General features: G+C 37.8%; 1 protein-coding gene across 1 annotated transcript in view; it reads left to right on the top strand.

Moving 5' to 3' along the window:
- Positions 1–25,926, top strand: part of gucy1a2 (guanylate cyclase 1, soluble, alpha 2) — a 66,241-nt gene that overhangs the window by 18,620 nt on the left and 21,695 nt on the right. Inside the window, exons 5-6 of the mRNA XM_038307711.1 lie at positions 22,953–23,165; positions 24,021–24,293. Of these exons, the coding sequence (XP_038163639.1) occupies positions 22,953–23,165; positions 24,021–24,293 (486 nt within the window). The remainder of the gene's footprint in view (positions 1–22,952; positions 23,166–24,020; positions 24,294–25,926) is intronic.

Below are 25,926 nucleotides of genomic sequence, written 5' to 3' on the forward strand. Positions count from 1 at the left end.
ATTCCAAGCTCTATGCCCTAACAGCTCAGCCACCACTTCCCCTAAGAATATAGAGCTTTTAGAAAGCTCTAGATGAGTGTGGAGAGAGGCTACCCTATTCTTTTCCTTTCCTGGTCACTTTTGTACAATGGGAGATGCAATTTTCTAAATAAACCCTGTCTAACTTCAAGTTCAAGTGTTTAAAGCAGCAGAACATGTTGGGAATACTGGGATGTATGATTTCTGCTAATTATGTTCCCACTTTATCACAAACTTTATACACAGTGGAGCTGAAAAGAGCTGTCTATAAGGTGACGTATTACTTTTAACAAAATGTATGCAAGAAGGCCACACTTTGTTCCAAACCTTCCCTTTGCCTGGCCAGATTTCAGTGTTTGAAGCATGATTGAAGAATGTTAGTAACAGTTTTACAGAAATTAAAAGTCATTTAATGCCACTTTGGGGGAGGTAGCACCTAAATATTTCATCAAAGCACACTAAAAAGCTGTAAATCTTTTTTTCACCAGAGGAGTGAGGATTGAATTGCTTCCAATTTGCCCAAAAAACAGATCAATTGGAGCTGTGTGCTATATCCTGCTCCTTATCGATTGTTTGGTCTCTGCAGGATTCCTGTGACACATCCAAACACCCTGACGCAGAACAGTACTGACAGAGAGGAGATGGATTGGTCTGGCTCTGGATGTGCGCTCTGGTTATGTCTGAATTTTCCATTAGTTTGGTGTTAAACTCCCCAATGTACAATATTCGTATTCTAAACTTTCTCTCCGTTTATTTGTTGTGTGTGTTATTTGTTTGTACGACACATATAAAAGTTAAATGCATTAATATAAAAAATCCGTCTTCGGCTTTGTGCAAGCCCCAACAGACGTGTGGAAACCGCTTGAACTCTTCAGTGTTTTTTCATATTACAACCACAAACCTTTATGTGTTTTATTAGAGGAGTTCTGGAATTGACTTTAAATGCACATCAAATCGTTTTCAGGAGAAAATAAAAAAATTGAACTTATTCGGACCCCTTTGTTGACTCATGTATGTGCACTCCTGTGGATGCAGCATTGGCAGCATTAACATTTGCTATGGTTTGTTTATGGTCTCTTACAAAATAGGTAAAAAGTAAAACAAGCTGCAAAACTTATCGACTGTCTGCAGGTGACTCTCTAATTGTTGGAGTTGCCTCCTTTGGTGAAATTGAGATAAAAATTGCGATAGCAGGGTGGTCTAATGTTAGTTCCCCTCCAGAGTTGATGTCATTATAGGAGGAGGACCGAAGTCACCATTTGTGGAGAACGTGCTCTTGTGGGCTTCTCTGTTTTTTCCCCCGGCAGGTTTCAATTGAAGCCCAACACTAATAGATATGTTACGTTATGAAAAAGTTTGATTTCCTGGTGATGACACCATGGGCGTAGATTTGCATAGGGACCATAGGGACATGTCCCTACCAAAAACTTGGAAGGACCTATTTGTCCCTACCAATAATTGGATGTAAACAACATGTTTATAATTTACTATACAGCAGCCGCTTCTTTTCCTCTCGCAGCTTCTCTGCCTGGTAGCTGCAGCTGCCTGCTCTTTCCTGTATCTTTCACATAGCAGCGCATCAACTGTGCTGCGCGGTTTAACTCTCTGATTATTCTGCCTTAAGGTCCGCCTTCTCTCTTTCTGATTGCGTGTTTTCTAGTCTGTATGTGCGCGGGTGCTTGGAGCGCGAAAAAAAAAGACGCTAAAATAAATTAATATTGGGCCAAGAAGCTAGTCCAAATGAAAAAAAATATTATCTACGCTAAAACAGGCGAAAGCTTCCGACTGGAGTTCTGTAAAGAAGCAGGAGAGAGTTTTATTGATTTGTGGAACTTGAGAAATGTAAGTTAACAACGTTATGATTTCTTTTATTTTATCTTTTAATCAGATAGCCAAAGGCTCTTTACAGAAGATCTTTTATGAAATGAAACCAGGTGAAACAGAAACGTTTAAACGTTTCCTTTGGAGGAGTTCTGGATGGAGAATATTGAGAGACAAAACTTTTATTTTTTTACTTCTTAAATGCTAATATTTTTTACAATCTTGGTATAATTCCTGCTCTAAGTGGGTCGCTCTGTCGGCTAAAGGCACATTTTAGCGGCCCTATACTCCAGTTTACGATTAATCAATTACTAAATTAGTTCACGATTATTTAAATAATTTGTTAATATGATTGTTTCAGCCATAGATAAAATACATGAAATTAGCAATACAGAGTAACTACAGCCCAGATGTACAACTTCAAATATTAATATTTTAAAGGCTCTGTGTCAGTTCCTCTTCTAGTTCCAGTGCACATGTAAATACAATACATTTATTTGCTGTCCCTTGAATGTATTATTTTGCATGATCCAGAGAGAGCATATTAGATAAAAAAAAATAAGAGTGGGGTTTACCTCTGTTTACCTCTGCACAATTCTATATCTTCAGAAGAAAACACAGAATAAATGCACATATTATAGACTATATTTGGTTAAATAGACACTGTCTTAGTCGCAGGTAAATTTAAATGCAATCCTTTTCAAAGTGGAAAAAGTCCTAATTCCACATTCATCAGAGCCAGTGATGCTTTAAATATTGATAAACAGCATCTAGTGCATGTAGTGCTTTTAAGATTTGTATTAATGTAGCAAGAAATGCTGCTGTTCTCTTTAAACAAAATGAGCCCTGAAGCTCACATTAAGCATAAAAAAGAGCATGCATATTTTTTGCAAAGGACCAATGAAACTGAAGAATAGTGTCCCTACCAAAGTTGAAATCAAACCTACGCCCTCAGATGACACCAAATACAATGAGGTAAATGACTTGCAAATATGTGTTTTGCATAATAGTACTCCAAAGCCTCCAAATGTGTCAAAGCTTGATTAAAAAGAAAATATCATTTGAATTTCTAGGCTCTCTGTCCCTCCTGAAGAGCACAGCATGATGCTACCACCACCTTGTTTCCATGTAGGCTCTTCTTTTCATTGTGATATGCATTTTTTCAACCATGCATAGCATTTTGCACCCTAGTGAAAATGTTGAGTTTTTGGCTTCATATGACTAGACCCCTCCCCTTCCAGGTGTTTGCTGTGATCTTGTGTTCCTAACATGATTTGCAGTAGCTGCTCCTATATAAGTTTAGAGTTTTAAAGTGGATGAGTAATAAGTGCAGTTCGGGGAGATTCTCTCACCTGAATTGTGGATCACTGCAGTCACTATTGGTCTCTTTCCTTATAGCATTTCAATTTTTATTTTTATTTTTTTTATATTTATTCCCCAATACTTAGTAATGTATAAACAGGGGTTACTGGCCCTGCAGGGTTGCCCTCTGTGCCTTTGCTGCAGGTCAAATAGTTTCACCACATCTTATTTAGTACTTGAGCAGAACAACTTCTTATTTTGGAAAAATATTAGAAAGGTATGTGTCATTTTCTCCCCCTGATTACTGTCTTTTGTCAAAGTAAGAACATGTACACCACTCAGATTTTTGTAACCATTTAAATTGTATCTTTTCATCTGACAGTCCTGAATAAATGACTCTTCAATACAACGTAAAGTAGTCAATGCAAAGCTTGCAGTGAGAAATTGCTGTCCCCTTAAAAGTAACCTAAGACCAACTTTAACATGGTAGCTAATGACAAAGAACACTGTGATGATGTAAAAAAAAAAAATTGTTGCTAACACCCTAAAGCTGAGCTGCAGCATGTTGTTAAAAAATCAGGAAGTGGTTTAACAGGACAGGTTCCATTATACAGTGGCATATATGTGTGAAAAAAGATTTAGCAGATAAATAGATATTCACAAAAAGTCCAAATTAATAGCAAAGCATTGACTGATTTCCCTATCTTTCTTCCACTGTCCAGTAATGACTGCTGTTCTAGTGAGGTGCTGCAGAAGCAGGCATCAGTGTGTACATATGGAAAACTGCAAACTACTGTAAATGTATAGGTTCATTTTCTTTTGACATGACATGGCTGTGAGGTTCAGGCTCTTCAGTTGCACAAAACTGACCAATGCTGAAGGCTATGTCAGTCTATTTAACAGGAATTGGTGTTGAATTTTGAATTAATTAGGGTTTATGACTAATTCTACAGGGTTTAGATTATATACAAAAAGCTCATTCAGAACCCATTTTTTAATTATAGTCCTGCCAAAAATTTATATTTAGATTCTTTTTTTATTGAAAAATAAAAAAAAGCAACAAATATGCCCTATCTTTGTTTGTTAACAAAATTTACTTAGAGCAAGAAAACAGAACAGTTTTCTTTACTTATTCAAATGTTTTTATTCAAAGTAACAGTTTAACTTTAGTCTTTGTTGAACATAAAGCACAGAGTGCAGCTAACAAACAAGTTTATGTATTTAATATGCATGCAGTCACTTTATTCAAGTATTACCAGACTGCAGATGGTGCTTTTCTCTTTAGCGCCAGTTTTTCATTGTTTTCATAGCTTGTTCTCCTGTCCAGAGGACCTTACTGCTGCGTAAAAAAGTGCTTACCTCTAGCTTGCAGCATGCATGAAATGTTTGCTAGTTGCCCCTCTCTTACCCTCTGTATGGCGGTAAACCCAATTGAAGCCTATTGCTGCAACCTAAAGCAATGGAGTGAGATATGTGTCCTCCTCTTGTTAAATGTAACATGACAGTGATTTTAAAATTGCACTTTTTAAGATTAGGATCATATTGCAAATGTTATTCACATTGCATCCCTACTTTTAATGGTACTCCATAAATATCAAATTGGGTTAAGATGAGGGGCATTTCAGCAGTTTCATGTTTCCCTCATTTAGTCATAAAAAACTTTGATGTATGTTTGACATCTTTGTTCTTTTAAAAGACAAATATAAATTTAGGGGACATTATAAGTTCATAACTTATATTTTTTTTCTTAGAAGTTGAATTGTCTATATGATCTGTGAGTTTGGTGTTTATAACAATAGTAGTTTGCCTTGGTGCGTTTATCATCGTTTCCTGGTATACAAGCAGCATCATTTAACCACTGCCTGCAGGTGAGTCCCTGATTTTTGGGAGAAAAAAAACATGGGAAACAAGCCAGTTTCCCATTCCGGATTTTCCAGCAGGACCTAACTGAGGCCCAACGCCAGCACACACGTTTTTTAGCAGAGCTTAGCTCAATTTGTGGCAGTGGCATCTGGTAGTGGCACTTCCGGCGGCAGCCGGAGAATAAGGGCACTTCCGGAACTCTTGTGTCGCTGTCTTCAGTAAAATTTTGTCAGGTTTTACCTTTAGGGAACCAACCAAGAAATAAACCCCTACTCCAAAACTAGAATACCTTAAATTCACAGCTGCTCATAAGGAGAAGCCAACTATCTTTAAAATTGTCTTTTTGGACTGAAGAAACAACAACTTGACTTTTTGGCTGTTGTGGTAAAATATAGTTTTTGGGAATTCATGTTTGTAGACTAAAATAGGCTCTACCAACTGTCAAGCATGTTGGCAGAAGTATTATCCTGTGGGTCTATTTTGCTGCCTCTTTGTGAATCAAAGAATGTGTCTGCATAATGAAATAGGAGAACTACCTCCATAACTCTTAACTTTACCTCATAAAACTTTGACAATAGATGGCAAATTCTATTTGCCTTTACGTTTTTTTGCACATCATGGACTCTGCTTTGGAAATGTGTTTGAGGAGCAGCCGAGATTTCCTCATTCCTTTCACTAAGTCTTGTGTCACCTGGAAGCATAGGGAACAGAGATGGGGAGCCAAAAAAAAACTGGCTGACATTTTTACTAGAAAGGTCAGAGAGAGAAGGCCACAGGCCGAGGTAGAGAGGCCACACTCCATATGCACAGCGCTGGAGGTGTGTGTTTGAGTCAACTGCAGTGGCTTTTCAGTTTGACTTGTATCCTCCCTTCACCTAAAGAAATTTTCTAGTTAGGAGGCATTTAGAGATTTCCTGAAAAGGGCAGCTAGTATCTCTGGCTGCCTCTGTGCTCTCTGTGTGAACAGGGTGGCCACTGCATAAGCGAGGATAAAGAGGTTACACAGTCAAAAGCTGTCCTCCAAACCTTGCAAGATATCATTTATCATATTTTTTCCCCCTCATATCTTATCTCAGTGGGTTGTCAGACACGATAAAGAAGATGTCATTTTTAGCGTTCAGAAATGTCTCCTTCCTTTCCAGCCGACAACACTTAATTTCTCTTAAACTTACTAAGACAGAATCAGTGAGTCATGAAACACCTATCTCCACAGTGGTGAGGAATTTACTGCAAATGTCTGAGTGTTCCCAGGCTCTTTGGTGTCAAAGAGTCAATAGTCTGCCTAAGATGAGTCAGTTTTAACTGAATAGTGAATATATGATGTTTGATGAAGCTGAAACCTACGCTGATTTATGCACTTAGCCTTACACTGTTATAAATTATTTAAAACTGATTAGTTAGTATCATGCTGTGATGCACCTTACAGATGTTGTATGTTGTGCTTATTATATGAAAATTGAAAGATGGTTATAAAAATCTATGTGGTAGTTTGGAATCCTGACTTACAGAGGTAAGGGAAGAGTTGACCAAGAATTCACAGATTTGATGAGAAAATGTTTGTTTCAGTATTTTGAGACGGAAGTTCTGACTCTGACTTAGGGCTGGGTGATATGACGTTAAATAAATATCACAATAAATTAGGCAGTTTTACCTTGATAACAATAAATGCTCCGTTATGAGAAAGCGTTTCATTGTAGACACCCTTTTACAACCCCCCCCCCCCGGTTGATGCAGCAAACGCTGACTTCCTAAATGAACTAAACTGCTTTGGAAGGTTTGAGGAACTAAACAGCACTCCAGCAATGAAAGGTGTACCACTCCAGGGGTAGGAGGCACTCAACCTCGACATAGCTGAAGTGAGGAAAACTCTAAGGAGAGTCAACCAAAGGAAGGCCCCAGGGCCTGATAACATACCTGAGCGGGTGTACAAGGAGTGTGCAGATCAGCTGGCTCAAAGACATTTTTAACACCTCGCTGGACCAGTCCATAGTGCCAGCATGCTTCAAGCCTGCCACCATCATTCCAGTCCCAAGAAAGCCTCAGGTCACCTCACTCACCACCGGCCTGTCGAACTGACTCTCATCATGATGAAGTGATTTGAAATGCTTGTTCATTAACACATCGTCTTCAGTCTGCCGCCAACATTTGACCCATTTCAGTTCGCCTGCCGAGTGAACCACTTCACTTAGGACGCCATATCCTCCGCTCTTCATCTGAGCCTGGCACACCTGGAGGGGAAGAACCCCCACGTGCAGATGCTGTTCCTGGACTTCAGTTCAGCTTTCAACACCATCATCCCACAGCATCTGATGGGCAAACTGAAACAGCTGGGCTTCAATACACCCCGTTGCAACTGGTTGCTAGACTTCCTCATACACAGACCTCAATCAGTCCGGGTTGGACGGAACACCTCTGATGTCATCACCCTAAGCACAGGCTCCCCTCAGGGCTGCGTCCTGAGCCCCCTGCTGTTCACCCTGATGACACCTGACTGCATCCCCATGTTCACCACCAATCACATCGTGAAGCTCGCAGACGACACCATGGCGGTGGGCATCATCAGAGACGCATCAACAAGGACTACAGAGAGGTGGTGTTGCAGTTGGTGGGCTGGTGCAGAGAAAACAACCTGATCCTGAATGTGGAGAAGACGAAAGAGATCGTCGTCAACTTCAGCAGCCCAAAATTTCTGGGGGTGCACATCACAGACAACCTCACCTGGACTATGAACACCACCTCACTGATCAAAAGGGCACAAAAGCGCTTGCACTTCCTTAGGAGGATGAGGAGAGCCCACATGCCCCCACCCATCCTCCCCACCTTCTACAGAAGCACCATAGAGAGCGTTCTGACCATCTGTCTCACTGTGCGGTGTGGAGGTTGCAGCGTCGCAGACTGGAAGAAGGTGAGGAGAGTAGTGAGAACTGCAGAGAAGAACATAGGGATTCCTCTTCCCTCCATAAAAGAAAAAGCGCTGTATGTCCCATGCCCGTAACATTTTAAATGACCCCTTACATCCCCACCAGGGACTGTTCTCCCTAAGAAGTCTAAGAAATGTAACACTTTAAGCTCTATCAGCCTTATTTAAAAGTAACAACATTTCAGGAGAGGGATGTCATACTGATAGCCAAAAATGGTGGTTTTGACAAAAGGTTTTTTGCTGGTTTGTAGTACATGGATCAGGATGTTACCGTTGCCTACCATTAAAGTTTTTCCAGTGATAAAACATGTAACTATGACAACAACACATGGACAGAAAAAATTTGTATCTGTGTTAAAAGACTGGGATGTTGAAAACTGGGAAAAAATGCTTGATACCACTTTGTAACCATTCTTATCTAACAAATCCAGCTAATCCTCAGAGAGGTTCGCTTATTTGCGTCATGTATGCACCTGCATGTCTTGTACAAAGGCAATGTTGATGTCAGCAGTGTTCATCTTTGATCTGAGGCAGATAAATTGCTGCTGTTTGTTCAGAGGAACAGGATTTAAAATCTCAAATATCCTAGCCTATCTGTTTAATACGTTAAGTATGCTATTTGTTTTTAACCTCTCAAACTAGCATAAATAGGTTTATTTTAATTTTGTTTTACTTGTTTATTTGTTTCTGTGATCATTAACAGAAAACAAGTAGTTTAAAGAGCAATGGCACTGTATTCTTTTATAACAATTTTTTATCTACAGTCTCTCTTTTAGAGACAGATGTATAGCATATAGCATATTTATTAAATCTGGTCAAATTGTTTTTGCAAAAATGAATAGCAAATTAAATTCTACATAAAAAAAAACTTACATAACCCAAAGCCAGAGTTTAAACATGGAGATTAGATCAGATGATATGTATGAAAATGACCCAGTCAGTTGGAAAGATTATAAAATTATTTTCCAGATACTCTTACAGAGCTTTAGCTGAAATCATAGCAAAATATAGTTGTTTTTGTGGGGCTACTTATAAATATTAGTGTTTGTTAAAAAACGAATGTATAAAATGTATAAATCACTGTAGATCCAAAATGTAAGAGGATTTAAGAGGATTGCACCTTTCCCTATTTAAAAAGTGACTATCATGTCCTAAAGGTTGGGGTTATCATGGTCGTGCAAATAGCTTTTTATTTTTTATTTTTTTATTTTTTTAACCAATGTTATTAAAAGTCTGCTCATTTTACCAAGCTTAATTAATAGGGGGATTTTCAGTATGTTGATTATGTGGATGTTGGAGTTCACAACCAACTGCCCCATCTGGCCAAATTTACATTATTCTTGAATTAGGTTCAGGGGCCATGAAATCTTTTAGTCCTTCCAGAGAGCTTCTGTCTCTCCATACCATATTTACATAATTATTTTTTTTACATCTATTATGTTTCTAAGTAGTTGTGTCTGATTCTCTATAACCATTTAAGTTATGAATAATAAAATTATATAGTACAATACAGAAAATCTCACCTTATATATCTTTTTTAGGCCGTCTACAGTGTATATTATTTTATTTTGGCAGTCCTGTATTTATTTACTCATATTTATCCCAATTGTTTCAAAGTGTTTATCAAGAGCATTTTTTTTTAGTTTATATTACATTTCAATTTTGTCTGATTTCTATATATTTTTTTTTAAATATTTATATATGTATATACACTATATTGCCAAAAGTATTTGCTCACCCATCCAAATTATTGGAATCAGGTGTTCCAATCACTTCCATGGCCACAGGTGTATAAATTCAAGCACCTAGGCATGCAGACTGTTTTTACAAACATTTGTGAAAGAATGGGTCGCTCTCAGGAGCTCAGTGAATTCCAGCGTGGAACTGTGATAGGATGCCACCTGTGCAACAAATCCAGTCGTGAAATTTCCTCGCTCCTAAATATTCCACAGTCAACTGTCAGCTGTATTATAAGAAAATGGAAGTGTTTGGGAACGACAGCAACTCAGCCACGAAGTGGTAGGCCACGTAAACTGACGGAGCGGGGTCAGCGGATGCTGACGCGCATAGTGCGAAGAGGTCGCCAACTTTCTGCAGAGTCAATCACTACAGACCTCCAAACTTCATGTGGCCTTCAGATTAGCTCAAGAACAGTGCGCAGAGAGCTTCATGGAATGGGTTTCCATGGTCGAGCAGCTGCATCCAAGCCATACATCACCAAGTGCAATGCAAAGCGTCGGATGCGGTGGTGTAAAGCACGCCGCCACTGGACTCTAGAGCAGTGGAGACGCGTTCTCTGGAGTGACGAATCGCGCTTCTCCATCTGGCAATCTGATGGACGGGTCTGGGTTTGGCGGTTGCCAGGAGAACGGTACTTGTCTGACTGCATTGTGCCAAGTGTAAAGTTTGGTGGAGGGGGGATTATGGTGTGGGGTTGTTTTTCAGGAGCTGGGCTTGGCCCCTTAGTTCCAGTGAAAGGAACTCTGAATGCTTCAGCATCCCAAGACATTTTGGACAATTCCATGCTCCCAACTTTGTGGGAACAGTTTGGAGCTGGCCCCTTCCTCTTCCAACATGACTGTGCACCAGTGCACAAAGCAAGGTCCATAAAGACATGGATGACAGAGTCTGGTGTGGATGAACTTGACTGGCCTGCACAGAGTCCTGACCTCAACCCGATAGAACACCTTTGGGATGAATTAGAGCGGAGACTGAGAGCCAGGCCTTCTCGTCCAACATCAGTGTGCGACCTCACAAATGCGCTTCTGGAAGAATGGTCAAAAATTCCCATAAACACACTCCTAAACCTTGTGGACAGCCTTCCCAGAAGAGTTGAAGCTGTTCTAGCTGCAAAGGGTGGACCGACGTCATATTGAACCCTATGGATTAGGAACGGGATGTCACTTAAGCTCATATGTGAGTCAAGGCAGGTGAGCAAATACTTTTGGCAATATAGTGTATATATGTGTGTATATATATATATATATATATATATATATATATATATATATATATATATATATATATATATATATATATATATAATATACATCTTCTACATTTAATTGACAATTATTAATTATTTTTTCTTTTATGTTTTGATCCTTGATAAAATGTTGTATGTTAACCCTCCTATGGGGATGATGAATTTCATGTTATCTCCATTTTAATAACTGTGTTATTATTAAGACTTTTTTCCCCCTCATTTATTACTAGTTAGATGGATGATCACACAAACAGCTCTCTCTATTGCCAGAGTTTTCTCAACTTAAAACATTTTTAGGCTCATTTGTAGTCTTGCTGCTCCTAACATTTGTTCCCTGTAGCATCTGTCTGGGGTTTTAGGCGAATTAGTAAATAACTTTTATCTACCTAAAGAAAAATCGTAGAATAAAAAAAAATTCCAGGATTGTTCCTAAACAGCTAGTTAGGAGTCTTTGGGAATACGGGCCCTGATTTCTAGGTCCTAAAGCTATATTGTTGCCCAGTTTCTCAGCAGGGTTTAAGCTATATGGCCTCTGTGTGCGAACTTGGTGTTTCCTGATTCAAATTCTAAAATAATTTCAACTGTGATTTTAATTTAAATCAGCATCAGTGTTTTTCCATAGACATTTATCCTGCCACAGATTCCATTTATATGTTTTTGTATTTTTTTTTTTGCTTATAAACAGTGTCTGTGAGTGGATATGTTATAGGTAATAGTTATTAAAGCAGTGGGAAGAGAATTGAATTGATTAAAGTCTGACAAGATAAGGCATTTGCAGCTTTATGTGTGTGTGTGTGTGTGTTTGAAAGAGGCTGACTCATTGACTGTTTGCTGCGCATTCGCTGTTCATGCGAATGAATCTGTTGACATCTCCCAGAAAAAAAGCCTTAGTTCCATGTTTCACCTCCAGCTCTCCTTCATTCCTCCCCTCCTTTCCCTTATTTCTGCTTATCAAGTACAGTCTGTCTCATTCTCCTCACTCCTGCCTGTTCTCCCTATGTCCTTGTATCTCGTTCTTTCTCAGACTACATCCATCTTATTTTTTTTCAGGCTCCTCCCGTTTCTTTCTTTATTGTCTGGATTGCTGTTCTGGATCTGAACATATTAAACATGCAGAGTGTGAACTGGCCAAGATTAAGAGAGGTGTTACCTCAGCATTAGACCTACTGAATGTATTTTACTGATTGTAGTTTTGACTTGTGTAAACAGTATTGAATGGTTGCTACCTAGAATCTACAGAATTACTTTTGCAGAACAGCTCGAAAAAATATAGTGGTGACTAAGCAGCGTCCTTGAAAAGAGGCAAAGTTAATTAGTAGCAATCTGTTCTAAAAGAAAAACACTTTGACACTTTAAACTTGAAGGCTACATCCCGACTACTTACCTTCTTGCTAGTTTTTGTGCTTTCATCTTATTCTGTCACGGGAAAAGTTATTGAACACATTGTTTCAGTATTGACATGAAATTCACCTTGAATGATGCTAACAGTGCATACAATCCACACATAAATGAAATCCGGAGCATTTATTCTAGTGGACTCAAGCAGGAAACTGATTGATTAGAAACTGGTCACACGCATTGATCTGATACAGATTTGCACCCTTTTCTCTGAAATCTTAAGATGTCTGTGGAACATATTTATAAGTTAACTGCGCCCTTTATATCCTTTCAGTCTGATTCAAGTAGAACTGGGAAATTAATTGATGTGACACCTACTAGCAGATCCCTCCAGCTATGCCGAAATTAAAGCCAGTAAAGCCAAAACTCTGACAATCTTAGGTTAAATGGCTAGAAAGTGAAGCACAATGTTACCTGAGTTGTTTAAGGAGGCATTTTTCCTGATCATCTGATATTAAAGCTATAGTGGGGGGTGGTTATTTTCTGGGTGGATCATCGAAATAAGTGGTCCTCCTAATTGTCAATCATTCTAGTGATATGTTTACATAAGGCCGTCCTACATGCTTGTCCCCATTTTCACTTATCAGTGGTGAGTCTAACATAGTGAAATTATTGCAAATCTTCTTTTGGGAAATAAGCCTGTATGAGTGATGCAAACAGCAACTATTAAACAGAGCGTGCACAAGGAGAAATAGGCTTGTGCGCGCTCTTGCACACGTTAAATAGGCGTTCCCTCTTGGGAGCGGGTACAGAGTTGTGCATGCACATTTAAAAAAAAATTCACGAAAATCCTCCATTATACCTTTAAGGTAAGAAAAGCACGAGAGTAATACATTAATAAGACTGTGAAAACACAGCTAGTTTATTTCATGTGTATAATTAGGCTGTTTATTAATATTTAATGTGTCCATGCTGGCATGTTGTCTCCGATGCAGCTTATTACCACATGTCTTTGTAATATATTTAACAATTAGCTTTGTCCGAGCTCAACATAAGCAAACAATGTCAATATGACGAAAAAAAATGTAAAATGTGTTACCTTCGTGCGGATGAATAACTAGTAGCTTCTGTTGATAACTGTTGTGTTGACCTGTTCATGCCTTCAGCAGCAGGCTTTTTTCATCTTACATTTTCTAAGACTCCCTTGTGGTTTTAGAAATTGAAATAACTGTTTAAAAAAGTGTCTTTGGATAGCCCCCTTTTCCCCTTTTATTGTTTAAAAAAAAACAAAATTCCAATTGCTGCTATGTCTTCCTAATGCAGATCATAGTAATGTTGTTGGAGTGCGCACCTGCAAAGGAGGGCGTTTCACTTTGGAACAAATCAAGATAGCTGATTGGTCAGTTTCTGATGAACCTCTAGAATTGTTTGACAGGACATCAATTGTACTTGCAATATATTCACAGTTTTACAGAATGCAATTTTCAAATTGCAAATGCACACATTTTTGGTTAGATAATGTTAATGATTCTTAGACAATGACTTCTTCACTTCAGCCCTTATGTGGCTGTGATACACATAGGGCCTGATCGTCAGAAATTTTGCATGTCTTAAAACAGGTGCAAACATGTTTGTATGGGCAGAACAGATATTTTTAAAGATGCTGCAAAGTAATTTGTGTTTGCAATTTAGGAGACAGCGTGTGCAAACCTTTTTTTATGGGTATGTTTCAACCATGCATAAAACATTGTTAAGTTTTATTTTCTATGACTTTTGTTCATTACTTTGAATAATATATGTTAGTGTTTTTATAATTATCTTTATTTCCTCAATTTCCTTAATTTCCACGGCCACTCTCAACTGCCTGTAGAAGATCTGGAAGTTTTAATTGTTGGAAAAAAAACACTTTGCACGTCTTAACATTTGCGCAGCAGTCTTGCAGATCCCCTACAACACACCCAGTTTGGCACCTCTTATTAATCCTTGAAGATCAGAAGCAAGTGTGCAGATCCATGCATGAGTAGAGGTTAGGGCTTTTCCATGCAGCCGTAACGGTCAAGTCCTTTGACAGTGGACTCTGGGATAATAGGCTTTCAGTAGCATAAACACTGGGAGTGCACATGCACTGCAAGAGCTGAACAAAAGAAAAGAACTCAAAGCTGTAAGAATGACCTCCACCATACCTTTAACTTAGAGAGCATGGATGTGTAAATACACTGTTAATTTTTTTTAGCAAGGGCTTTGGGTAAAGCTAGCTCATCTTTATTTGGAATATAGAAATGTTGTGCTCATTCATTTTCCTGTTGATACTGTATTGATTGACACTGAACTGTTTCTGCCACCTACTCGGCAAACCCTTCATGCACATTACTCCCTGCCTGGCCACCCCTAAGATTTTTTTGGCAATACCACTGAGTTAAACATCTACATGCTTGTGACTAGTGCAGTGGAATGCCAAAATAAAATTACAATAAAAAAAAAAAAAAAATGTTTAAAATTTCAGCAAAATCATTCAGCTCCATATTCAAGTAAAATGTGTATTTAGACCATTGACTTGCTTAGAAATTCATCCTTTTATAAACTAGCAAATGACGTATCTCCTCATCCTTTTGATTTGAGTAATTCTACCAGGTTTGTAAGATGAAAAAATGCCCCACGGCATTATGTTCCAACATCTAAACATCACTGTTGGTTTAGTATTTTTGCATCTTAGCACAGTGCCGTAATGTATGGTGTAAAACTAAATTTACTCTATTTCATTTGCAGTAAGGCATAGATTGGTTTCAACATGCAGTTTTATTCAGCAGTGGAGTCTTGCTCAATACATATATTACCAGATATATTACCCTTTGTTTTCCAAAGCTCCTTCCAACTGGTTCCTATCTTCGTATCAAATATTTTTTTGTTTCATTTCGAATGCTCTTCCCCTGTCATTCCCTGTAAATCTGAAAAAGAAAACAGAACTTAACTTAAAATCACACGTTATCTTTTAGAAATCAAATGTCATAGTATGCTCTGGTTTGCCACAGAAGCGCTTTTATTTGCAAAGACTCTGTTTTATTTTAACTTCTCTACTTCATTACTTCACATTGTGAACACAAGCATGTCCAGGACAGGACCAGAATTTTTCTTTTAGGCCTTGATTGTTCGTCTCAATCGATCATTTTTAAACCCAAATATTTTTTATTATTTTGTTGGGTAGTAATTATTGAACTTATACAGTGATTTAAAAAAACAAAAAAAAAAAAAAACGTGTAGCCTGTTTGCCTGATGATTATCTGATCCAACGAATATTTTGTAGCTTAAACATGACAATAAATGTGACATCAACATTGGGTTGCTGCTCCAGCCACACCCATTGCCTAATAGTCAGCTAATCGAGTCTTATTGCTTATTAATGTTAAATTATTCAGAAATAGTTCAGTTTATTCCAAAAGTTGAAGTTTTATGTACAAAAAAAGCAGGAATATGTTACACAAACAGGGTGGTTTTAAAAGAACGCCCATTTGGGGTGGGGTCTTAGTGCAATTCAACAGGAATGAACATGAAAAGGATTAAATAAATAATTGTTAATAATCATTTTTCAAAATAATTGATACCAACTTTGAATTCTGATATACAAGAAAATTAACAGTTAAAATCTGAATAAACCTTAAAGGCGGTAATTTTTATTTAAAAGAGATAGAAATATGTGATTGAATGCACGTTGAAAGTTGAGTTTTCTTTTCCAGTAGGAGAAGCTCTGCTCTGCTGCGCTCAGCTGCAACAAATATGCAGGCAGCCATTACAGCTGCAGCGAGCAGACTGCACAGTGGCAAAGTTTGTGTGTATATTAGCAATTGCACACATTATATCATCTGCTGGGATGTGTCTATTAATTTATTTAACCAAAACATAATGATTAAACATTAAATGCATCAAAACAAGTAACAAATATAGCCTCTCTATGCATTCGTTGTATAAAAAAATTCCTGAAAATACCTGAATCACAAAAAAGGCAATTTTATCTGTTGTAAAATCTGTACGAGAAATTGTTTTGTTCTGACTTCTGTGTTTATTACTGGTCTTTTTCTGCAAATGCTTCATGAAGCTCTTCTGGGCTTTTAATTTGGTATTTACCCCCTAAAATACTTAATAGAATACGTTAACTTTGATGAACCATTCTTCCCCCCTTTTTTTTTATCTTTTTTAAGCCCATTTTCCATCTTTTTCCACCTCTTTGTCTAGTTTCCTTTTGTTCCATTTCTTTTCCCTATCATCCTCACAGTTGACTCAGTTACTCTTTCTCTGTGCTGTCAAGACAGAGACGCAGGCAGAAATAGAAAAGAGTGTTGAGTTAAACAGAGACGCACAACTAGGCCAACATAACTGCCTCCAGGGATGCGCGTATGTGTGTGTGCAACTGTGACTGTGTAAAGTTTTTTACACAGTAAGCCAGAAAATGAGCACGAGAGAGAAACTGACACCTGATAACGAGAGGAAGGTTGGAAGACACTGGAATAATAAAACAGCAATCAAAAGAGAAAAAAAAATCTATATTTTGTAAGAGTGAAACAACAAAACTAAATAGCACATTAGAAAGTATAAGAGTGGTTATCTCTCAACAGTCCATTCCAAAAAAATTTAGGGCTCTCTAGCAGGATGAATTTGATAACTGTTTTGTTTAAAAGCAGATTGTCCTGGTTACATTTTAAATTATTAAAATTAATTAATGACTATATTAAGGGTCAAAATACTTTCTGAAGTTTAATCCTTAACTTTGTTTCATGTTGGCATAGTTCTGCAAGCTTTTATTTTGAGTCAAGAAAGACCTCAATTGAAATGGGAATCACAACTTCTAAGTATACGCTGTTGGCTTCACAATTCTTTTATATGAAATTTTAAAGTGACCATTTAAAGAAACATGTACGTTTTAATGAAGGTACATGGAATACTGTGGAATGCTACATGAGTGATGTTTTAAATTCATGTAGAGACCTACATTTTAATAAGGGCAGTTAGAGAACAAACCAGCAAGAACTACTCAAAATAAGACCACTTTCTGTTAATCTAATCAGTAAGTGGAAACTGGAAGACAATCCACAAGAGATTACCTTCTAAATTGATAAAATGTTTAAATTAAGAATACGCTTGAGTGAAAACTTCAAAATATTCCCCCAAAAAACATTGTTTACTTTAAGCATTTACACTACTCAGAGCCAAGGTTTTACACCCATTCATTATGAGTCAGTGATAGGTTCAATAGTTAGATACAAACGTATTATCCTTTGATCTAGGAATATAGAAAAAAGCACAAAACTGACATTAAGGTTAGCTGCTGTTTGGCTACAGATGACATCACAGATAAGTTACAAAAGATTACATTTGTCATTCAAACTATACATCTTAATATAAAAACATTCTACACACGCTTCCTTTCAAAATACATGTAATCCTGACAAAGTGAAATATTTTGCAGCTGCTGTATGTTCTGAGAGAAACATTCATGTAGGCAGGTTCAGCTGCATGATCAGATGCAAATGTGTCACATTTCTGAAACTGGAAAGAGAGGTCAGATTAAATATTACTGGTTGCCCGTTTTCAGTTGTATGTTTAAGTGTTGCTCTTGATCAATGACTGCCCCCATATTTGTTTAGCTTGAGGAACAGCTCATTTTTTAATTCTTTGCTCTAATCATCAGGCAGCTTAGGTTTAAAATCCAAACTTTAGGTAAAGTGTCTGAAAAAAATTCTACTACAGTTTTTGTTTACTTTATGGAAGTACGTAATCAAAGCAAGTAAAGTGGTCGATAACGACAAGACTGAACTCATATCCTCCTGTACAACACTGCAGTTGAAAGGAAGGAGTAGCTACCTTTACATGGACATAAGTAATCAGAATCCTGTGAACATTATTATGATAGGATTCAGCAGGATCAGTGTAGAATTGTTATCTGACTGAGAGGGGTGGTTACCATAAGGTTCTGCTTGATACTTGTATATTGAACTTCTAAACTTTTTCTACAAACCTCAGTCATATCCTTTTTTCTTCTATGGCCAGTGGAATTGAATCACAAATCAAGCTTATTGTCATTTCAATGGAAAGATGTCACATTTCTTTATGTAGTTCTTTGTGTATTGGTGGTGGAATACCTTTGGAAGCATCAGCTGAGCTTCTTTGGAGGCCTTCATTATTAGGTGACTTATTTATGGACAAAAATATGCCATCAATGCGAATCGTTCTGCAATGCTGAGACAACTGCTCTCGCAAACTAACTCACCTTGCTAATGGCTGAATTCTCTTGGTGTGTCTTTGTGAGATCCTCTGCTAATAATTCTATCACTGGATGCGTTATTTGTTAATAGTCTTCATCAATGCATGTTGGTATTATGACTTCTTGGATCAGCTATTTCCATTTGTTACGGGATGTCAGGTGAACTGATTGCATGATAGGAATGATTACCTCTGGTTCCATTTCCTGAACGTCCAGGGGCTTCTGTGACAGCCCTTGAGCATCCTCATTACCTTTTCCCAGTTGCCATGTGACAAAAAATCTATAGTCTGCAAACTTGGCAATCCGGCATTGTCTAATAATTAATGCTGGTTTTGCATCTATCCTACCATTTTCTTCTGCTTACTCAAGATCATTAAGTAGGTTGAACAGTTATAACATTAAACCCCAAGAATCCCAGTCATTGGCCAGGTGGGATGTTTGGTCTTTTTAGCTAGTTTGGGGTCTTCCCTTGGGTCTACTCCCAGTGGTATGTACTGGGAGGAGACATCATGTTCAGATGCCACCACCTAAATTGACTACTTTGGACGTGGAGAAACAACATCTCCACTTTGAACTTCCCTCGGATCAGTGAACTCCACAACCTATCGCCAAGACTCAGGCCAGCCTGAAAAGGAATCTAATTTCACCTGCTTGTATCTATGATCTCTTTTTTTGGTCATAGTCCATATCTCTCAACCAGAGGTGAGATTCTGAATGTAATCTGATCCATGAATTGAGCGCTTGGCTCTTTGGCTCGGCTCTTTCTTTACAACAACAAATCAAAGCAGTGCCTTCATTCCTGCAAACAAAAGCCCTGATTGGTCTGTCTGTCATACCATCTTACCATCACTCGATAGAAGATACTTCTTCTCCTTCGCTGTAGGCAGACACTGTTGCATCTTTTCTTGCATGAGAACCATGGCCTCAGACTTAGAGTAGCTGATTTTGTCCATAAACATGTGCAGTTACGTCCAAAAAGCTACAAATGATAAGAGTTTTTGAAGTTTTCCTCTCATTAAAATCGGGCTGGAGGCAACATAACCTCCCCTGACTTAATGTGTTCATGAAGGACAGTTGCTTTCAAGCAAGATTAAAAACGCATTTGTTTAAAGTGGTCTGTGACCGTATTATCTGAACATAGTTAAAGTTTCCAGTCCAACTTTCTTTCATTTTTGTATCAATCATTTTATGTTTTTTATATAACCGTGATGTTCTAATGATTTACTTAATTTATTTTTAAATATTTGTATTGCCTCCATACCACTGCAATGTATTTTCTTGTCTTTATTTCTCATGTGCAGCACTTTCAATCATATTGCCACTAAAATGTGCTGTATTTATAAAGTCTCCTTGCCTTGCCTTACAAAGAGTGCTAACAGAGAAGCATTAATCAAGAGTTTACATCTCTTGACTCCTGCCTACCTTAGTATCAGCTGAAATTCCATTATTATTATTTTTTCTGCCTATCAGAGAACAATAGAACAACTTATTATAGAAAAAAGAAAGTCTTCAATTAGGCTATAGATTTGTACTGATCAAAACCTTATAACACATTTTAACCTCTTGGCTGAAACGTATTATATATATATGTTCTTCAACACAAATTAAATTTTGCTGTGATTTGCATCCTATTAGGTAAATGTACGTTAGTGTTTTTTGAAGAACTGCAGGAAAACCACAGCAGTTTTTATCCTTTTATGTTCCAAAGACCAACACAAGAAAACATTTTAAGACAGAGAGAGCTAATTTATTTCCCAGACAGCATTAGAGAATGTTTTTCATTTTGTGTGGCTCCCCTGATTTCACAGTTGCCATGGTGATGGCTTTTAGTATATAAGATGTGTGGCCCTCCCACTCGGCCAGACACAACCTCCTGAAACAGCTGCTCAGGCGGCAGTTTGCTTGTGTCAGCATATGTTTCTGACATGTTTGTGCTTTGGAGCCTGCATTGTTCTGGGAAATCCTTCCTAAAACTCAGGTACTGCAAGTACAATCACTGAAGTCGGTTAAAATGATTCTCAGTTCTCGTTTCTGTAGGGGTCTAGGTGCAGGTTGGATTCATGGGGTTGGGTCAACTCATTCATTGGGGGTTGGAAGCCTCATATGTAATTATGCTACATGCATGTTACCTTTCTAAAAGATTTCTAAAAAAATGTTTGTAGAGAAAATACTCTGCAGACTTAGATGAATACTGTATGTTTTATGCAGACATAGGAGACTTGTGCTATAAATAAAACAGGGCTGCAGCGTGCTTACTTGCGGAATAATCTATCTGACACTATGGAGAAAGCCTGATAGAGGGGATGAAGGAGATGGAGAAAGGAGCTTGGATAGAAAGAAACCAATATGATTTTAAACAGAACGAGATGATTAAAGAAAGGAAAGTACTACAAAGATGGTTTACATGTTGTATCTATTTCATCTTTGTCTTTTGGGAATTGTTTCTTTAGTTTTAGCTCTGTATACTTCTGTTACAGATATTTAACCAGCTCTGAAAATATATTTCACTATATGGGTTTGTTAAAAAAAGTCACCAGAAACAAGAAAATTGTTTTCTACTTGACAGTTTTCTACAAGAAAAATATGTGCTGACAGAGAACAGAGGGAAACCTGCAGTAGTGAGAGGATGCAAGATTACCAGGGAGGTGACCAGAATCTGATTTTCCATTTGACCTGATTTGATCTTTTTCATATGTTTACTGTACAGTGCTTTGAAATCTAATTTAATTTCTTTTTTTTTCCTTTTTTCAGTCTTAAATGTTTTATGTAATTGAATTAAAGTTAATATTAGACAAAAAAAAATCTGGGTCGATTTAAAATGCTGTTTAAAATTTTGGATTTAATTAATTACAAGAAAAAAAAAACGTACGCAAAACTACTTGGCTCTTTGTGAAAAATATTTATCCCACCTTAGTAAACTATAAATAAACCAACAATGACACATTGTGTGTATGTTTTTAAGTAGCCACATCCATACTTGGTTATTCCCAGAGACGTGTAATTAAGAAGCTACATAGGTGGAACCTCTCTGACAACATGAAGTAGGAAAAAAGATGTAACAAAGAAACACTTCATGCCCCAGTTTAAAAAAGGTTACGTACAGATGAGGAAAAAAAAGAAAATCTAAGCCATTTCTAAGCTGAAGTCCATGGTTGAAGGTCTTTCAAAGTTAACTTTAGACATAATAAGAGATTGCCTTTGGCACTACAGGGTTTATTCATTTAATATGAATTATTAGTTATTCTTGTCTACTGAAGAAAGACACTTGCTTTCAGTGTGAAGCTGCCTCTTGCAGTGTGATGTTGCTCTTGGTCTGCTGCAGCATTGCATCCATACCATTTCCAGCTATTAGGCTTCTATTTGGAAGGGCTGAACAAAGTCCGAAAGTTCTCTGGATTCTTGGGACAATATGTTGATAAAGTCTATTCTACATTTCTAAGAGAAGCTCAAGACATAACCTGACAAGCCAGATTGATATAATGCAGCACTTTCAGTCTGAACATTACCAATTTGAGACTGCTTTGATTGAATCTGGTGTGGGAGAGGAGGGATATTCAGCAGAACCTTCTGAGCTGTTGGGCAAAGTGACACCTAGTGCCCAGCCACCCCTACCAAAGTTTGGTTCTACCCAATCACAGTAACAAATGGAATAGCAGCAGACGCTGTGAGAAACCACAAAAACTAATGTTTTATGCTGTTGATGTCCCTCTTTCAAAGATGAAATTGTGGATGCTGAAAAAGCAGATGTGAGCAGCTACATGTTCGTCCTCCTGTTCTGCCATGTTTTTTCACTGCAAAGTAATTGGCTAACCCATTTTGGATCGTTCTCGTTGAAGTGGGATCAGGTCAGGATGGATTCTCAAGTTTGTGAAGGCAGTAAAACCACAACAATTCGGCTTGATGTCAAGGTTACACGAGCCAAAAGTGCTTTTAAAAATACCTTGTTTTGGTAACATTTTCTCTCAAAAATCAAACAGCCAGATTGACTCTTCCATCAGAGGGAGCATCTGCAATATGCTTTGAAAATTACACACCTCCTTTTGAGTCATACATATGTTTAAATGCTTACGATCATTGTTATTTTTCAATGAGGTTTATGGACAATTTATCCATTTAGCTCAAACTATTATCGCACAGCAATCCTTCATCTCCAAACAATAAAAAGAAATATAAAGATTTTAAAGAATAAAAACATAGGAGGTGTTTAAATACGGTATTATATGCATGTTAATGCAAGTGTATTTTATAAAAAAAAAGGAATTCTTTTGTTACTTTAACATGTCAAAAGGTTGTAAGACAACGGTTTTAACAGTCATTCCTAACCTCAATGTTTTTTTTTATAATGAGAGGTTTATATTAAACACAAATCACAATACTATATTTGTACTGTAGTAACCAAGGTTCAGTAAAGGTATTTCTTTCATTCTTTCTCTCGTTGTTTCTCCTGTCAGGTTATGGAGCTAAAGGGTCAGATGATCCATGTCCCTGAGTCCTGTTCCTTGATGTTTCTGGGTTCTCCGCGAGTTGATAAGCTAGAGGAGCTGATGGGCAGGGGTCTCCATCTGTCAGACATTCCCATCCATGATGCCACTCGAGATGTTATCCTGGTAGGAGAGCAAGCCAAGGCCCAGGATGGCCTAAAGAAAAGAATGGACAAATTAAAGGTAAAATACAACTCCAGTTTTAGGCTTCTAGTAACAAAGGAGACTTTTAACTTGCTGAGACTATGTGACAAGCATGCAAGTGTTCTTCATCTAATAAACAAAGCTAGTACAGTTTTTATGTCTGAAATGAGAGTTGAATGATTTAGACTTAAACAGTTGGTCCTTGCAAAAAAGTTATAAATATTATTATTGTCTATGAGCTTTGCTATATGTATATTTTTTAAATGTTGCACACCTTATACTGCATTTGTTTTGCTTTTTTTTCATCTTGATAACCACTCTGATTAAATTCAGGGACAGCATGTATCATATATTTATGCTGCAGCTCTCAATGTGGATTTCTAGAAATAGTGATAAAGGATCATTTGTTCTTTCCATTTAGTGTTAGTTGTGTGGATAAGGAAGACAATTTTTCTTTTACATTGGTTGAAATCTCAGTAATATCAATTAAAAGGATTCAAATCTCACTGCAGCTCTCTGCATCCTACATATTAATCACCTCTTTATGAGCAGAACTGTTCTCTTGACATTTATTCTTAGAAGGGTTGTGATCTTTGGCTTTAAAGATCACAAACTGGCTTCAGAGCTTATTGTAACAACTCAGTGGATCCTTTCTGTATCCATCTCTGTCTCTGCAACCACTCCCTCAGGCCTGAGTTATAAATAGCTTTATCATACTAAACATGCTTGAACATTACTAAAGCATTGGAGCTGTAGGCAGGTTACAAACAGCTTACATATCTTAAAATAAATGCCCAATAACCGTATCTGCATAAGGTGGCATGTTTTTATTTGATGCATTACTGCTAGCATTTATGTCTTCCAGTCTCCTGATCTCCCTCCCTTTTCTCTCAGGCTACCTTAGAGAGGACTCATCAAGCTCTGGAGGAAGAAAAAAGGAGGACAGTGGATCTCCTCTATTCCATATTTCCGGGTGATGTGGCGCAGAAGCTGTGGCAGGGTCAGCCAGTGCCAGCGCGTAAATTTAATGATGTCACCATGCTTTTCTCCGACATCGTGGGCTTTACTGCTGTGTGTGCCCACTGCACACCTATGCAGGTTATCTCAATGCTGAACGAGCTCTACACTCGCTTTGACTACCAGTGTGGCATTCTGGATGTTTATAAGGTCAGTGGATGGAAACATGCAACTTCAAATAGGGTCATTGGAGGAAGGTATTAAACATGTTGGTATTTAATCCCTTTAAATCCTTTGTCTACCACAACTTATACCAGTGTAACCACAAATACAATCTGATTAAATTTAACATATTTTCTGAATGTTTTTAATCAGCAGAATTTAAAGTTTGTGATGAGTTTTATTCATCTTTCTTATTTTGCTACTCTTGAACCAGATTTAGCTCAAACCGCAGATGCAAGCCTTTAAGTGTGTGTTTGTAACACTTTTGCACATATGCTTACATTTTTTCTTTTTGTTTTTTCATTGCAAAGGAAGTGCGATTCAGACAAAATTGAAAATGCTTTTTAACATCTTTGCTTTTTTGATGAATTCTCTTCTACTTTTAGGTCCAGATATTGACAATTCTAACACACACATTTACTTTGATCTAAAGAACTATTTCATCACAGCAACTGCTGCATGTTTTAAGTAGTTCTGATGAACAATGATCCTCCATCTGAAATGGAGGTATTTTTCCTCTGTATTGTTCCCTTCATTTTATTATAATTATTAACCAGCTCCCCTGTTCTACTAAAGAAGGGAGTCTCTATAGCATGATGCTGCCATCATGTTTCAGTATAGTGATGACGCTTTTGTGCAGCATTTAATTTGTATTGTTTGTTGCATTTTAAATATAAGCCAAGGTCAGGTTGGTCTTTTTCGACCAGAAAAACTCCTGGATGCCTCCCTTGGGAGGTGATCAAGGCACGTCCAACTGGGAGGAGATTCAGGGAACGACCAAGGAAATTCGGAGGACTTGTGCCTCTTAGGGTGGCCTGGTATGGCCTTGGGCTCCACCCAGCAGAGCAGGAGGAGGCATCTGGGGAGAGGGAAGTTTGGGGGGCTCTCCTGAGACTGCTGCCCCTGCGACCCGTAACATAAAAAGGGAGGTGACAAATATGCATAACATTCCACTGCAGCTTTCTCTCAACTATTGTTTACATCCTGCCATCCAACCCTACAGGATAGATTTTTAGAGTCCTTGAATTCTAGTTGACCTCAGCTGTGGAACTCTACAGCTCCTCTGCCGTTATCATTTGCTTCACGGCTGCTTCGCTGATTTATGTTCTCCTTGCTAAACCCGTCAGTTTTTCTACGCATCCTTTTCTTGAATAATAGAGGTTATGCCACTCATTTTCTAATTTTGAAAACTTTATTGAACAGCGTTCCATAAGATGTTCAAAGCCTGGAACCCTGTTTTTAAATCATAACCTCATGGGCGTAGGTTTGCATAGGGACCATAGGGACATGTCCCTACCAAACTTTTGGCCCCACCTACTTGTCCCTACTAATAATTTTATGTGAAAGACATGTTTATAATTTACAATACAGTGTTGTTGCAGCAGGCGCTTCTTTTCTCACAACTTGTATATTGAAGTTAATATTTTAAATGCTCAGTGTCATTTCCTCTTATAGTCCCCGCGTCCACGTAAATACAATAAATCTATTTGCAGTCCCTTCAATATGTTATTTTGCTTTGTTTTACAATACAGAGAATATCAGCATATCAGATTAAAAAAAATAAGAGTGGGTTTTACCTCTGTTTGCCGCTGCACAATTCTATTCTTCAAAAGAAAACACC

The sequence above is a fragment of the Cyprinodon tularosa genome, unplaced genomic scaffold, assembly GCF_016077235.1.
Source record: "Cyprinodon tularosa strain WSP-4 unplaced genomic scaffold, ASM1607723v1 ctg619, whole genome shotgun sequence".
In the NCBI taxonomy this organism is placed as follows: domain Eukaryota; kingdom Metazoa; phylum Chordata; class Actinopteri; order Cyprinodontiformes; family Cyprinodontidae; genus Cyprinodon; species Cyprinodon tularosa.